General features: G+C 45.6%; 1 protein-coding gene across 3 annotated transcripts in view; it reads right to left on the bottom strand.

Annotated features, from left to right (window-relative positions):
• CFAP44 (cilia and flagella associated protein 44) overlaps nt 1-17,541 on the bottom strand; it is a 96,769-nt gene that overhangs the window by 16,661 nt on the left and 62,567 nt on the right. For all 3 annotated transcript variants that reach the window (XM_089512456.1, XM_089512455.1, XM_089512457.1), the window contains 3 exons: nt 5,308-5,485; nt 2,567-3,091; nt 1,723-1,926 (listed from right to left, as the gene is read on the bottom strand). In XM_089512456.1, the coding sequence (XP_089368582.1) occupies nt 1,723-1,926; nt 2,567-3,091; nt 5,308-5,485 (907 nt within the window). The remainder of the gene's footprint in view (nt 1-1,722; nt 1,927-2,566; nt 3,092-5,307; nt 5,486-17,541) is intronic.

Below are 17,541 nucleotides of genomic sequence, written 5' to 3' on the forward strand. Positions count from 1 at the left end.
TGACAAACCAACAACTGGGCCACATGGTATATAGAAAACCTACACACATGAACAGATACCTACACAAGAACTCCAACCATCACTCAGGACCCCCCCAAAGAAGAAGCATAATAAAAACACTGATAGATCGTGCAAAAAGAATCTGTGAACCCCACTTCCTGGAAGATGAGATGAAGCACCTAAACTGGAGTCTACAGGCTAATGGATACTCCAGCTCAGACATCAGAAAAACACAGAAGTGAAGAAAAACAACCACCCAAAAGGAAGGTATTTTTACCACATATCAGAGTCACAGACAGAACAGGAAAATTCATGAGGAAACACAACCTCCAAATGGTCTACAGACCGACCAAGAATTCAGCAAATGCTGTGCTCAGCGAAGGACAAGAAACTCATGGCCACAGGAGTTTACCACATACAATGCAGCTGTGGACAAGTCTACATAGGGACCACAAAACGCAGTGTTCAAACATGAATCAAGGAACACGAGAAACACTGCAGACTGAACCAGTCACAAAAATCAGCAGTAGCAGAACACATTATAAACCAACCTGGGTATAAAATGCTATTTGAAAACAGTGAAAGCCTGGACCATGTCGACAACTATCAGGTCAGAATGCACAGGAAAGCCACTGAAATCAACAAACCCGTGGACAATGATAACAGGAAAGAAAAAATCCTGAAAGTAAACAAAGTTTGGCTACCAGTCCTGAAAAACACCAAAATCAAGACTTCACCCAGGGCCAGGGGGCTTTCCCAGGAGACAATGGATCACTAATTAAATAGACACAAATCCACCTCGCAGATCCTCCCATCCTGAGGCCTTGCCATTCACCAACAGACCAACACACAGATTAACATGGAAATCACTTCCTCTCAACCAAGGGCCACACAGTGTGTGTGTGTGTGTGTGTGTGTGTGTATCCATTCCACACACCTCCATGCCACCATTCTCTGAAGATGCCAGCCACAGATTCAGGTGAAACATCAGGAATAACTTCTTCCAGAATATGGCCACATAGACGAAAACATCCACAAAAAACTATGGATGCCAACTGTGAAAGCCTTCAACTACACATTAATTGCATTTCATATTTTATTCCTCTACATTTTCATTTTGCAAAATAAGAATACTTCACCTCAAAAGGTGATGTAAAATATTTCAGATAAACAAAAGGGAAGACCAACTGAGGGAGAAGGGAAAAAGCAGCAAAACTTCATATATGCAATCCAATGCATGTAAATTAAAATCATGTGGCTGCTTGCCTGGGCAGAATCCAGGAATCTACCTACCATACAGACATCTTATCCTATTGCCCTCCTTGTTTCAGGAAGGTCTAAGTGATTAATGCTGCAGAAATTAGAGTAGCTGGAATGTTTGGCTAGACTCAATCATAATATTTGTTTTTTATTTCTGTGTCCTGGAAACTTCCTATGACCAACATATGCATTTAGCAGATGCCCATTATATTGAATCCTCTTGACAGAGGCACTAGGAGCTTTCCAAGAGTGTGATTCCATTTGTAAACAAGATGCATAAGGAGTATTCTGGAACAGTAAACTCAGCAGTGGTGGTAAGGGAACCCAACCCCCCGCCACACACAATAATGGTTATGTATTGTCCACATCTACTTTAGAAGAATACAAGCACCCTAGGAAGAGACCATTTTCTAGAAGTTAAAATTTTTACTACACATACAGCCTACTATAGGTCTTACATACTTGCATTCCGTCCTCCTCACTGATGAGGCTGTTGACACGTTCCTGGAGAGTGTCCTCATGCTTTTCAAAGTTCTTTAGAAGAAGCAACTCTTGAAACCAAGTGATGTGACGCAGGTCAGCAGTTTTCATCTGTATGTCCAGCTTCAGCTTTTGGTGGCGCAGAAGACACAGTTCAGCATCAAAGGTCATCATGAGCTCATCAATCTGGAAAACAATGTATGGAGAAAACTAATAAGATATTAATCTCAGCCATACATGTAGAAAAACAGGTTTCTACTAAATTAAGAATTTTAAGCATCTTTAATGGAATTCAGATTTACCATTTGAAGAATAAGGCAATACTTAATTTCATTCTAAAGCCATTTCATTTCAATATGAGCCCTGCCAGGAAATGGAAAATGTCTAAAGAGGATACAGAATTATCATCTACTTCTGAAACCTATGTTTTGATTATTTGATGGATCAACATGATATCTGCTTTCAGGTTTGCTTTCAGGTTGGCACAGACCTTAAGGCAGGGAAGGATAAAGTTCAGTCACGTGATATCGGGTGCCCCCAATCTGCTTTCAGAGTCCCAGACCACCACTTCTCAAACAAAAAATGTGACAAACAGTTCCACATTTGCCATTTTTTTAGTATTAATGTAATTCAGCTTTTGCCTAGAAATAAGACTGCGAAGATATGAAAATGACCTGTGAAGAATATGAATGGTCCATTAACTACTCTTTCTTTTAACATGATCATTGGCAAAAGGAGAATGATCACCAGATCTATTAAAGTAAAAATGACTTTGCAAGCAGAACATGCACAGTTGGTTTCAAGATGCTTTCATCTACAGTCTTACCCTCTTGATCAAAGTCTCCTGCATGTAAATGTTTCTAATCTCCTCCCTCTGTTTGATTTCCAGTTCTAGCTCTGTTGGTTCTGTCAATTCCATCTCAAAACTTTTGACTGAAGTTACTGCTCCAGTTCCAGATCCTGTTTTTAATGATTTCATACTCGTCCCTCGGGTGAAACTATCCAGCTCCTTGACTGAAGGGGCGCGAAGAAACCCTCCTCCAAATGCTCCTAGCCCTCCGGCCTCTGCTGAAGAAACCTCTGGCACAATCTCTTTGGCCTTCAACCCCTGCTCTTCTAGTTCCTGTCTGAACTTGAAAAGCATTTCACTGTCATACTCAAAATTGTTTTCTGGAGTTTCCTCGGGAAGAAGCTGGGGAACTAGAGGAACAGGAAGCTGTTGGGATGGATGCAGGGATGATTGTATAGTTTTCAGTTCTTGCACCACGCACTGAATCTCTTCAATAATAGCCACCTTGAGGTCTCGGAGGCCCACTATCCATTTGTTCATGGACAATTTCTTCTCATGGATCTGAAAAGAAGAGGCCAGGCTGCTTCAACTTGGCAACAACAATTGGAATCATGATGTCAGAGGCATTTCAAAATTAATTTACCCAAACTTGAATAATGAAAATGCTGTGCAAACAAAATAATTGTCTTTTGCTAATATTTGTCATATTTTCCATAATGTGCTACAATGTTTTCCCGAATTTGCCATAATGTCTGCCACACTGACTTTGGGAGCAACGGGCAAAGCTTAAGAAACTTACTTTTTTTGACTAGCCATATCAGTCAAAATTATGCAACTTGTAGTGCACATGTTTCCAAGTTCTGTCAATGGATAACATATCTGCACTGATTTCCCTATCTAAAAAAACATCTTAAACATAATGTATTTTCAATATCTTGGTAAGACAAACACCCAGCAATGCAAGTATAGTATGTATGAATGGATAACACTTACGGTCTTCTTTTAAAAGATACTATAAGCCTTCTACTCTTCTGAAAAGCACTTTAATAATCTGACAGTGGGCCCTCCCCATATGTGTTCCGCCACCACCACCCCATGTATGGGGAAAAACATGTAAGCTCAAACCCCATTAGTTTCAATGGGGGAGCATTGCCACGTTCGGCACACATGCCATGGGCGTGCACGCCATTTATTTTACAGTAGCTTAACCTTCCACGTAAGGTTAAGGCCACATATAGCGCGCCCGCACATGGCACGGGTGCACTGTACACTTGTTATATCTTAGTATGAACTTTGAAATGCAAACAGCAAAATCTGGATTATTTCTGCAGTGTAGATCTAGCCTAAAAGGAGCAAACACAGAGGAGGGAGAGTGCAAGGCTTCAAAACAGAGGAGTTCCACATTAAGGCTTTCAAATCTATAGAGTTGGGGCAGAGGCAATGAGAACAGCTTGGGACCTCCATTACCAACAGGGCAAGGTGCTCACTTGAATCTATCCAGGCTTCTGCAACACCTTCCTCTCTTCCTAGGTGCCCCCCATACCCTCTGTATTCAGGCCTGTAGTTAGGCCTTTAGGGGTCCTGGGACAGAAAGTAGGGCTTGGTAGGGTGTGGCATTCACACTCTTCCGAGTCCTACCGTATGCTGCAGGTGCCATTTTGGCGCACCGCCATTTGGGACCCCCTTTGGCTGGCGGTCCCTGGTGGGGCCCCGGCTGCCCCAGCCTAACTACGGGCCTGTCTGTATTTCTGTTAAAAGGCACAAAAATATCATAATTGTTTTACACTGCTATGTTTTGTTCCAATTTTAGCATTTTAGCTTCTTGTATTATACTGATTTTGTCCTAGCTGTTGGAAACTACAGCCAGAACCTTCTTGATGGCTGTGTAACCAGGGTTCATGCAAGTGTAAGTACTTTTATGACTTTGTGGACTTTGTCCACAAGTTCCCTGCACCATGATTTTTCAGAGGTGAGTAACAGTAGGTGGGTGGCATCCAAGTGTGCTCCACCTCCTGATCTAAACAGACACTCATTGGCTGCAGGCCCCCCAGGAAAGTTCCCTTTCTGCCTGTTGCTAGCTGTCAACAGCTATCCCAGAGGATGCCTTCTGGACCTCTGGAAAAATATGGTGGCATTCAATAAGATCTTTACACGTTATATATATAAAACATTGATTTTATATACACATACAATGGGCATGGAAAAAGGATAGCAAGTAGTATAAAAGAACCAAAAAGAAAAATTCAGAAAATGAATTGGGAGACCTGAATGCACAGTGCTGGCAAGACAGGTTTTTGAAAACTGAGCAAGAAGAATAAATAGCAAACAATTCAGGATCATATGATTTGTGCTTCTGAACAAGAGAAGTAATAAAGGGTATTAAAATATGCAGAACTTCCTGTCCTAACAAATGGTGTTTCATATCAAGTACTTTATTTAGATATGAAACGTCATGTGTTAGGACAGGAAGTTCTGCATATTTTAATACCCTTCAGAATCACAAACAATCCCAAATGCACAGTACAGTGAAATCAATAGTGAGCAGTTAACTGCATAGTGACCTCATATATCAATGTGCTTGTTAATGCTTAAATTTCAACTTGTAAAAAAGTTAATTTAAAAAAATTATTTCCACCTTTTCTCTGATTTTAGCATTTTGAGTTCAGTGTATACTAATTTTAATGCTGAAGTTTAGTTTCTCAGCAAGCCACAGAAAATACCTGGGACAAGAGGCAGTGACATCACATGACCCAAATTATCTCTTTTTTTTTACTTACTGCCAGTTCTAGAGATGTTAGCTGATTCATTTTCTTGGCAGCATTCATTCTCATATGTTCAGGAATTTTGTAGTTAGTAGCAGTCTTCAATTTGAAGTCTCCCATGTTCTCTTGTGCATGCTTGATGTCTTCGACATCTTGGGGGTCCTCATAGTTATCACTTGGTTTGCTCTTGTATCTGCCAAGTGTCAACAAAAGGTATCATACTTTGGTCTAAAAGGTTAGACCAACTCACCAATTTTAATGTATTTCAGTCCTCTAAGAACCAAACTAGTACAACTGTTCAGCACTCTTCCCCAAAGCCCACCAAGTGATTTCAGTGCCCAGGAGAGGAAACAGCAGTTATAGGGCCCCTCCCATACATTCACATAGGATATAATCTGCTGTGAGGTTCTTCTGTGCTAAACCCTAGGAATTAAAGAGAGGTTCCACAGGAAATTGCACATTTCAACAGATTGAACCAGGCTGCGCCAGATCCATTTGTTCTCATGCTACTGTCCCATCAGCAAACATGTTGCCTTTCATCTAGACATGAGTGGATTCATAAATTTTATCCCACTTTCCCCTTTAAAGAATACTTATACTTGCCTGTAAGGAAATTCATCTGGCCTACCATGAAAATTTCTATCCCCTTCACTTGCCCATTTCTATATGGTTGCCTCTAGACTAATTACTAGGCCACGTTTGCCAGTACATAATTGTCAACATCTAAATTTGAAACATGTATTGGTATTTTTGCAGTAGAAAATGAGAGGTTGTACTTACCGTGAATGGTCATTCTTGGATGGCAGGGAAGATCAATCCACGAAAGGACAGGTTGCTCACCTGTAACTGTGTTTCTTCGAGTGGTCCTCTGCGAATTCACACAAATGGGTTATTTCTGAGCATGCGCAGCAAACTCGGAAACTTCTAGAATCTCTGGGCAGAATGCAATGTATCTTTCTGCAACTTTTTGGCGGTAACCCCGCCCATCCGGTATATAAGGCCCCTAGTGGCCCGCTCCTCTCCAGTTCCGAATGAGCCGCAAACAGCGCAGCAGCGAGCGTTGTTAATGAGCGAGACACTGAGGGGATGGATGGGTGGGTTTGTGTGAATTCGCAGATGACCACTCGAAGAAACACAGTTACAGGTGAGCAACCTGTCCTTCTTCTTCGTGGTCTCTGCGAATCACACAAATGGGTTAGACTAGCAAGCTAAAGTCAATGGAGGAGGGAGTGTCCAAGCAAATTCAACTTTAATTACATGTAAACAACAACAAGAGAAACACCACGAAGTGCTTGAAGCATTCAGTGCAAACATGAGAACACCATTAGTGTAAACCAGAGAGTAACACTGCCCTCCCAAAGGCTGCATCCTGTCTAGCCCTGGCATCCAGCCTGTAATGTCTAACAAATGTCAAGGGCTGGGACCAAACAGCAGCCCTACAAATCTCTTCCAAAGGGACCCCCATCAAAAAGGCAGAGGATGCCGCTACTGCCCTAGTTGTATGAACCCGAACCCATTCGGGACAGGGTCTCCCCGAGAGTTCGTAGCATAAGTGAATGACATGCATTATCCATTTAGAGAACCTCTGAGGAGAAACAGGTAGCCCTTTTTTGGTCTCTGAGTAACAAACAAAGAGTCTATTGGTAGACCTCAAGCTCGAGGTTCTGTCCAGGTAAAAGGCTAATGCCCTCCTTACGTCCAAGGCATGAATCCGAAGCTCCTCCTCAGAAGTCGGGTTTGGGGCAAGTGTAGGCAAAACAACGTCCTGGTTCATATGAAAGGCTGATACCACCTTCGGTAGGAAAGATATATCTGTCCTAAGCACCACTTTGTCCTTATGAAACCAAAGGTATGGCTGGTCCACCCGCAAGGCACAAAGTTCTCCAACCCGGCGAGCGGATGTGATAGCCACCAAGAAGGCCATTTTCCAAGTTACCATCCTCAAGTCCACAGTGGCCATTGGTTCAAAGGGTTTGAGTGCAAGTCGGGATAAGACCAAGTCTAGGCTCCATGCCGGGGTCGGTATGGAGCACGGAGGGTGCAAGTTGTTTAACCCTTTAAGGAACCGTTTTACAAGCGGATCCCTAAACAAAGATGGCCTGTTGTCAAAAACATAGTGACACGAAATGGCAGCCAAATAACCTTTGATGGAGCTTAGCGAGAGGCCTAAGCCCGCCAAGGACAGCAAGAACTCCAGGACCATGCGGACAGATACCTGAGACAACAAAATGTCCTTATCATTGAGGAAGGCAACAAACTTGTCCCATTTGTAACGGTAGCACCTTCGGGTGGAAGGTTTCTGCGCTGCTCGCAGGACTTCCCGGACATCAGTAGGGAGGGACGTCAGTGCCGAATCCTCCATGCCACCAATGGTAGAGATTGCATATCGGGATAGAGAATCCGACCGCTGTACAGAGATAGGAGGTCGGGCCGGAACTCGAGCCAAAGATAATCCTCCCGAGCACACTGGAGGAGGGGAGCAAACCACGGCTGTCTGGGCCACCATGAGGTGACCATGATCGCGTCCGTGCCATCCGTCATCATTTTTGCCAGCACCCTGGTGATCAGTGGGAAGGGGGGAAACACGTAAACCAGGCCTTCTGTCCATTGGAACTGAAAGGTATCCCCTAGGGATCTGGCTCCTCGAACCCAAGAGCAGAATCTCGTCAGATGAACATTCCTGGGGGAGGCAAACAGGTCTATTATTGGTGTACCCCAGTGCTGAAACAGAAGGGTGACTACCTCCGGATGTAGACTCCACTCGTAGCAAGTTGTCGGAGACCTGCTGAGTTGGTCGGCCAGATCGTTCTCTTCTCCTGGAAGATGGATGCATTGAAGCAGGATGCTGTGCTGTATGCACCAGTCCCAGACACGAAGAGTAATATCTAGCAGTGTCTTTGATCTTGTACCTCCTTGTTTGTTGAGGTATTACATCGTCGTGGTGTTGTCCATCAGGAGAAGCACCACCTTGTTGGTGAGCAGAGTTTGGAAGGCTCTGAGGGCTTTTTCTACTGCCAACATCTCGAGCGCATTGATATGCAAGTGGGACTCTGTCTGAGTCCACTTGTCCTTGATGGCAAGGCCTAAAGCGTGAGCACCCCATCCCTGTAGAGAGGCGTCCGTCGTTAGTGTTATCTCCGGTTGGGGTGGAATGAAAGACATGCCAGAGCAGATGTTATCGGGTTGGAGCCACCAGCGTAACGACTTCTGGACTTTCCTCGGGATGGTGAGTATTTTGTCCGGATGGTCTCACACGGGATCGAAGGCAGAGAGGAAACAAGACTGTAAAGGTCTCAGGCGCAGCCTCGCCCACAGGGTAACGAAAGTCGTTGAAGCCAGGTGTCCCATTGCAACCTGTACGGTTTGGGCTGGAAGGTGTCGTTGGCCGAGGAAGGCTTGTATTGCTGAGGACAGAGTCAGAAATCTGGACTGCAGGAGGTAAGCTCTGGCCGATTTCGAGTCCAGGACTTTACCGATAAAATCGATCTGTCTGGATGGAGTCGGGTTTGACTTTTCCAGGTTGACACGAAGTCCCAAAGATGCGAGCAGGCTTTGGGCAAAGTGCATCTGACGCTGAAGAGTCCCCCACGACGGGGCGGTGAACAGCCAGTCGTCCAAGTATGGGAAGACCACGATCCCTCTCTGGCGGAGGTAAGCAACCGCGGGTGCCATACACTTTGTAAAGACCCTCGGGGCTGACGACAGATTGAACGGGAGGACTTTGTATTGGAAAATGTTGGGTCCGATCGCGAAGGTGAGGAATCTGCGATGATTGTTCCGTATGTTGATGTGAAAAGAGTGACAGAATAGAAGCAAGAGTTATCATCCAGAAACGTCTGTAAACTATAAAGGAGTTCAAGGCACGCAAGTCCAGGATGGGCCTAAGGCCCTCTGGCTTCTTAGGAACAATAAAGTATCTGGCGAAGAAGCAGTATTGGGCCCGAGAAGGGTGTACGGGCTCGATAGCGCCCTTGTCCAAAAAGGAGCACACTTCGTTGAGAAGGGTGTCCGAGGGGACAGTGGTAATAACAGCTCCGGTGGTAGGGAGCTCAGAAAACTCAAGGGCATAACCCCTTCGAACGATGTTGAGAATCCAAGAGTCTGAAGTAATGGAGGCCTAGGTGTCAAAGAAGGGCCATAAGCTGCCTACAGGGGAGGCGACGAAGTGCGCGGAAAGACCTCAGAACCTCTTCTTGCCTCTAGCATCCTTCTTTTTGTAGCCTTGTTGATAACGGCCTTGGGATGACTGGCGTCGATCCTGGTGGGAAGAAGGAGATCGAGACGGTCTGGCCTGGTGCGATGTATCTTGGGACTGGAACTGATGGTCCGACTGGTGAAAGCGTTGCTGGCCATGATGGAACCAGGTGTGCTGGCCACTGTATCTTTGCCGAGGCGGTCTAGAGGTGGAGGCCGACATGCCATGCTTTTTGGCAGCTGTCTTCATTCTGTATCTGAAGCTCAGCTTCTCGTCGGTTTCTTTGCTGAACAAGCCGGAGTTGTCGAACGGCATGTCCTCAATCGCAGATTTAGCCTGTGGGGTCAGGTCAGAGGAACGTAGCCAGGCATAACGGCAAAGGGCCACCGAACCGGAAAGAATTTTGGAAGCACAGTCCGTGGAGTGACGCGCCGAGATTATCTGCTGGCCGCCCACGAGATGTATCTCATTTCGGATTGCTGACATGACCCTCTTCTTGTCATCAAGGAGCTCATTGATGACCAGGTCCATCTTTTGCATAAGCAGCTGGACATAAACTCCCATACACGCTGCGTAATTTGCGATCTTAATGTCCAACGCAGCTGAGGCATAAAACTTCTTTGCCAAGCCATCAATTTTTCTGCTCTCCTTATCCATAGGGGAAGAGAATGGTCGAGCAGCGAAGGAGGTCTGCGAGCCCTCTATGATGGCCGAGTTAGGGTTGGAGTGGTTGAATAGCCAAGTCGGCCCAGAGGGAGTAGCCCTGTAGAGGTTCTCTATAATCCTAGAGGTCGAGGCGATGGTGGCAGGAGTATCCCAAGACCTTCTGGCTATTTTCTCCAAAGAGGGAAGGAATGCCAAAGACGGGGGAGCAGGAGCACAGCCATGAATCCGACGCTCCACCGGATCGAGGGCATCATCCTCGGGATGGGTGACCTCCAGCTTGAGAGCATCAGCCATCCTGATGACTCTGTCTGAGAAGGAGCGGACATCATCTGTTGGAGACGGGGCGTCCGGCTCGCCAAACGAAAGAGGCTGATCGGCGTCCAACTGGAGAGATGGGGAAGCCGAGCGGGAGCAGGAGCCGGAGGGGGATCTGCTATCCCTGCGGCTCAGAGGAGACGGGTCTCTACTGGGAGAGCGGCATCTGGTCAGCTCCTCAGCCCTGGACTGGGCAGACCGGTGCTGTGCAGAGTGAAGCCTCACTCTGGTGGGACCTGGAATGTTGCGACGGAGATGATCAACATCCACTGGCAGAAGGTACTGGCCCATGTGGTGATCATAAAGCAAGTCCGGGTAGGTGTTGAAGAGTGCCCGGTCAGGTTGATCCCTGTCAAGAGGGGAACGGTCCCGACGGTCCCTATCCAGGGCCTCATCCGCCTCGATTCCCAAGGCAGCTCTATCTCTCCTTTGTGGAGAAATCCTGTCTCTTCTGGAGCGGGATGGAGATCGGGAAGGACGCCTCTGTCTTTGCGGTGACAGAGGGACATCAGAGTCAGGGATTTCGCCCTCGGATTCAGAAGATTCCCCAAGGTTGACTATCTCCAAGTCCTTGTCCGGGATGGAGAGATGAGTGGAGATGAGGACCCTTGGTTCCAATGGCGGCAGAGCCAAACCCGAGGTCAACTCTGGCATCGGGGTCGCGACGGGCCTTGACTCCGGTGGGGGTACCGATATGGTGCTTGGAGGTCCCTTCTGTCTAGTTTTAGGTGGCGGAGAGGCTGACCTGGCTCGCCTAGAGTCCTGGCTGTCCTTAGAGGGTTTAGAGGACTTTTGCTTGTCCGCATGGGTCCTCTTCGAGGACTTGTCCGACTTGCTTTTCGGGGCCTCAGAAGTTGTTGGCTGAGCCAACTTCTCCACTGCGGAGGCCGCTGGCCAAAAGACCTTGTCATAAAGGGAAGCCTTTAGCTTCTGGTCTCGATTTTTCAGCGCTTGGGCAGTCATGGCCTTACAATGCCTGCAAGCCCCGTGGATATTCCCCTCACCAAGACATAGGACGCATTTGTCGTGTCCGTCGGACATGGGTATTTTGACCCCGCACTTGGCGCACTGCTTGAAGGAGGCCATGGACACAAGGAATAGTCATTACCGGTCCAAGTCAACACCAACAAGAAGAGTCCGAAACAATCTCCGAATCGAAATCCTAAGAGTGGTCAAAAGTCCAGTCCAAGTCCGATAGCCAATGGATTCAGTCCGAGTGGTCAGAGATTCTAATGAGAAGCTAACAAGCGAAGTTCCTCGAGCTGCTTAGTGCGGCGGAAGGAAGGAACTGGAGAGGAGCGGGCCACCACGGGCCTTATATACCGGATGGGCGGGGTTACCGCCAAAAAGTTGCAGAAAGATACATTGCATTCTGCCCAGAGATTCTAGAAGTTTCCGAGTTTGCTGCGCATGTGCAGAAATAACCCATTTGTGTGATTCGCAGAGACCACGAAGAAGAACCTGGGTTCTACCCACACACCATCCAAAAGACAGGAGTCCAAAATTCTTTTCCATTAGTCCTTTTCCGTTAGATATATTTTCATTGGACTCCTCTGCCCTTCTCCTCAGTTACTTTCCTAGTCTATTCCTTTTTTCTTTTCTTCTTTTAGTTTGAGAGGGTGTGTATTGGTCTTCCCTGCCATCCAAGAATGGCCATTCATGGTAAGTACAACTTCTCAATCTCTGGATGGCAGGGGAGACCAATCCACCAAAGATGGGGTATGCCCAAGCCCTCTATGCTAGGGTGGGAATTTATGCTTGAACCAAAGCTTGCTGCACAGTTCTTCCAAATGCTGCCTTAGCTAATCTGTATTTGTCTAGTTCATAATGGCTTATGAAAGTGTTTGGCTCTGACTAACCAGCAGCCTCACAGATGTCCTTCAGTGATGACGACATAGCATATGCTATGCTAGTTGCCACTGATCTTGTAAAGTTAGCCCCTACACAAGCTGGTCTTGGCTTTCCTGCTAAGTCATATCATTGCAGAATACAGGTTTTTATCCATTTAGAGATTACATTTCTTGAAGCCTTGTATCCAAATTATTTTGGGTTAAATGATACAAACATTGCCTCTGTTTTCTTACAGATTCTGTCCGTTCTATATAGGTCTTGACAGCCTGACTCATATCTAAAGTTTGCCATCACTTCTCCTTTGGATGTTTCCAAATATAATGTTAGTAAATATAATCTGTCATTATAACCTTTTTTAGGAATGCACTTTGGAAGAAATGTTGGGTCTGTAGTAAGTACTTACCTGCTCTCTTCAAATTGACATACATTTGGATTTATTGATAGAGCTGATATTTCTGAAACACACCAGGCTGATGTTATTGCCACCAAGAAACAGACCTTATAAGTTAGATACCAAAGCAAAGCTCATCTTTATGGCTCGAATGGATTCTGTGTCAGTCTATTCAACACTAATGATAGGTTCCATGTTGGGAACCTCTGTTTAGTGGGGTGAGACTGTAATGTGGCCCTTCCGAGAAATCTTTGTATGTCTTCATGCATTGATAGTCTTGTGTCTGCACCCTGTACTGCTATTGACAGTGCTGCCTCTTGTATTTTTAACTTATTTGGATGTAGTCCTTTCTCTAGTCTGTCCTGCAAAAAACATAATACATGACCAACATTTAATCTATATATATATCAATGTTTGCTTTTCTACACCAAGTTGCAAAGGTTTTTCAAGACTTGCTATATATCTTCTGCATCGATTGCCTTCTTGAAGCCATTATCTTCTCAATCACTTGAGATGAATAACCACAATGACTGAGTCTTAACCTTTCAATTCCCATGCAGTCGGTTTGAGCCAGCTGAGAGTGTCATGTAATAGTGGTCCTTGTATCAAGATGTCTGGACACTCTGTGAGTCTCCTTGGTATGCTTACCAGCATGTCTAAAATTGCTGGGAACCAAGGGCTTCATAACCAACATGGGGCTATTAGCACAACATGTACCCTTTCCTGCATCACCTTGTTTAGTATTTTCTGAATTATCTTGATTGGTGGGAATGAATACAGAATTCCCTTTGGCCAAGATGTTGTTAGGTTAGATAAAACAAATTATCTATGCCCTCTGCCTACACATCCTTCTGTAATGAGTAGTACCTGCTCAGTTTTTGGTTGAGATGTAATGCAAACAAATCTGCCTGGAATGGCCTCATTGTTTGATTTAAGTCATAGAAAACTTCCTTGTTCAATGTCCACTCCCCTAAGAGAAGTTGATGTCTGCTTAGATAATCAGCCATCACATTTAATTTGCTTTGAATATATTGTGCTGTTACAGATAATACATTGCTCTCTGCCGACCGAAATAGGCTGGTGGCTTCCCTCATCACAGCATATGATCTCAATCCGCCCTGTCTGTTTACGTATGTGAGCAGTCATATTGTTTATCCTTATCAGAATATGCTGTCTGTAAATTTGTGTGTTGAATGTGAGAAATGCTAGTCTCACCGCTTTCATTTCCAGGTAGTTTATGCTTTGTTCCTGATTTTTGGTTGACCACAATGCCAATTGTAATTGGTATCTGGTTTGCTTTCCATAAAGGAATTCCTTTGTCTAAGTTCACATTCTCGAGCCACCATCTCATCTCCTTCTTCATTGATTGATGTATTCGAATCAGATAGTGCTTTTCCTTCCCTGTTTGATGTTGGTATGGTGCTTACAGCATCTGAAGTGGTCTTGCATGGAAGTAACCACATGTTACTAACTGAGTTGATGATATAAGTGTTCCAAGAACCTTTGCTAACCACATGATGGTGTGATCGTAATAGTATTTGTATCACTCCTTGCGGGTGATAATGCCATCTCTCCTTTCATTGTATCTATCTGAGCTTCCAAATCTGAGTGTATGGTTGTATAGTGGACCCTTGTTATATGCTGGGGTTTGGTTCCAAGATCCCCTAGGGATAACAAAACCCATGAATGATCAAGTCCCATTAAATATAATGACATAGCAAAATGGTGTCCCTTATAAAAAATGAAAAATCAAGGTTTGATATTTGAAATTTATACTTTTTAAAAACATTTTCAAACCGTGGATGCTTGACTCCGTGTATAAAAAAAAGTCAGTGTATAAGAAGGGCCAACTGTAATTGATTTTTTTTAATTCATTAGGAACCTGTGATTTTCTAGAGTCCTTAATGTTAATTTGATGTCTCTTTGTACTTTTGCTAGCAGCAAATTGTCTAAATACAGGAAGATATGTATGCCTTGTCTGAGATAAGCTATTAGTGGCACCAGCACCTTCATAAATACTCGAGATGCTGATGCCAACCTGAATGGCAATGTTTTAAATTAGTAGTGAACTTGTCTGTACTCGAAATGAAGATACTGTCTGCTTTGTTGTGCCATAGGGATGTGTGGATATGCTTCCTCAAGGTCAATTGATGCTAAAAAGTCTCGAAGCCTCAGGCTGCCCCTGATGGTTTGTAAACTTTCCATTTTGAATTTCTGGTATTTTACATAATTGTTTAAGTATTTTAGATTTAATACTGGCTGATAAGTTCTATTGCTCTTTGGTACTGTGAAAAAAGTGGAACAAACTCCCTTGTTTCTTTGGTGTAATGCAGGGGTTGGCAACCCCCGGCCCATGGGCCGGATGCAGCCTGCGGAGGCGGCAGGACTGGCCCCAGCCCGGTCCTGCCACCGCCGCCGCCGCCTCCTCCTCCTCCACCGTGCAGAGGAGGAAGAGGAGGGCCGCGCGGCCTGGGGCAGAGGAGGCAAAAGGGGAAGCCCCGCGCTGCCCCCCCGCCTCCCTGCGCAGGCCCGCGCCGCCCACCTCCTTCTCCTCTGCCTCCTCTGCCCCGCCCCCAGGCCACGCGGCGCATGAAGGAGGAGGAAGGAGGAGGAAGAGGAGGAGTAGGGAAGAGAAGAAGGAAGAGGAGGAAGAGGAGAAGGAAGAGGAGGAGGAGGAAGAGGAGGAGGGGGGAAGAGAAGAAAGAAGGGGAGGAAGAGGAGGAGGGGAGCAGAAGGAGGAAGAGGAGGAGGAGGAAAGAAGAGGTGGTGAGTGGCCAGAGGCCTCAAGGTTTTTTAAATTTTTATTTTGGGTGCTTTTAATGCTAACAAGTCTCCCTTGGTTTGACAATGATAGTGTGATGATGATGATGATGATGATGATGATGATGATGATGATGATGATATGAGTCAGCTTGAGAGGCATGCAGGCACTGTTTCTTAAGCCGAGAGAGTGTCACCTTCCAAAGTGTGTTTTGGGTGCTTTTAATGCTAACAAGTCTCCCTTGCTTTGACAATGATAGTGTGGTGATGATGGTGGTGATGATGATGATGATGATGATGATGATGATATGAGTCAGCTTGAGAAGCAAGCAGGCACTGTTTCTTAAGCTGAGAGAGTGTCACCTTCCAAAGTGTGTTTTGGGTGCTTTTAATGCTAACAAGTCTCCCTTGCTTTGACAATGATAGTGTGATGATGATGATGATGATGATGATGATGATGATGATGATGATGATGATATGAGTCAGCTTGAGAGGCATGGACGCACTGTTTCAGAAGCCAAGAAAGTGTGACTTTCCAAAGTGTCTTTTCTGTGTGTTTTTGGTTCTTTAATGGTGATATTGATATCAGAAAGCCTCTGAGGCAAGGCCAATGTAAATTGCTGTGATTTTTACAAACTCATGTGCAGTGAAGAAAAACCAAAGTCCCTTGACCAAGTACACACTTCTGAGAAGTACACTTGGTGCAAGAACGGTGAAACCACCTTGACATGTTCAATATTCATAGACATGTTAAACCATGCTAAGTGTTAAACCCAAGAGGTTTGGTTATGGAATAAGCCTCTGAAATATGCAAGAGGCCATGTTAAGTAAAGCCACGTGAAATGCGCAAATGTGCTGTTGTGTGTGTTTTGGAATGCAGGTTGGGGGTGTTTGGCCAGAAAGGGACCGAGGAGGAGAGGGCGGGCACACACCTCCTCCTCCTTGCGGGGCTTTGGAGGAAGCTCCGCCCCCGGTGTGCAGCTCCGCCCCCAGAGGGTGGAAGCTCCACCCTCTGGCTCCCCCCCCCCCGAGTTGTCTGAGGGACAGCAACCCAGCCTCCGGCTCAAAAAGGTTGCCTACCCCTGGTGTAATGGAACCTCCTCTATTGCCTGAATTAATAAAAGATTATCTCTTGTTGCATTACGTTTTGTTTTGTTTTGCATTTTAGAATTTTTGAAGGAAGGAATCTCAATATTGGTTTGCTTTTGGATATTAATTTGTAGCCCACTGCCATGAGCTGTAATATTCATTGATCTGATGTTATTGGAGACCACTGATTTGCAAACCTGGACAACCTTCCTCCTACCTAATTGATTTCTGCCTCTTCTAGAGGCAGTGTATCCTCCTCTTTGTGTTTGTTTGAATTGAAAATTTTGTCACCCCAACCTATTTCCTGACCTGGGCCATTGGCTTCTTTGTTCTCTGTATGATGTTGATCTTCCCATTGATCTACCTCCGTGAAAGGAATTATTTGTAACATATGTATTTCTAAATGACTTCCTGTCTAATCTTATATTTTGTATAACTGGCATTACTTGTTTTTTATCCTTTCCTTCTACTAGAATTTTCTGTAATGCCTTGCCACAAGGACGTAGCTAAGGGGGGTGGGTTTCTGGGGTTCGGACCCCCCCCTTCAAGAGGAAGAGAGAAAAGGTGCTTGTCGGAGCGTGCGTGCACACGCGCGCGCACAGCCCCAATCCAACACCAGGGAGAGCACCACTTGCTCTCCTCTAGGCTTCAGAAGGAGCAGAAGTAGCGCCCTGGCCCCTGGCGTTTGTTTGGGGCTGCGCTCCTGCACACGCGTGCTCCAGCAAGCACCTTTCCTCTCCTCCCGGCCCTGGCAAAGCCAGGAGGAGCACAAGTGCCTCCCCTAAACTTTTTGCGGGGCCTGAGGGGGAGGAGCCAAAAAGCCCTGAAGGAGAGGGAGGGAGGGACAGGAGGCTGCATTAGGCTGCATCCACACTCAAGAAATAATCAGGTTTGGCAGCGATTTAACTCTTTTGTGGCTCATGGCTATGGAATTCTGGGAGTTAGAGTATGTTCTGGGGTCCAGATATCAAGGCTTGGCCCT

The sequence above is a fragment of the Sceloporus occidentalis genome, unplaced genomic scaffold (genome assembly GCF_023333645.1).
Source record: "Sceloporus occidentalis isolate IW3139 unplaced genomic scaffold, rSceOcc1.0.p SCAF_2, whole genome shotgun sequence".
NCBI classification, from domain to species: domain Eukaryota; kingdom Metazoa; phylum Chordata; class Lepidosauria; order Squamata; family Phrynosomatidae; genus Sceloporus; species Sceloporus occidentalis.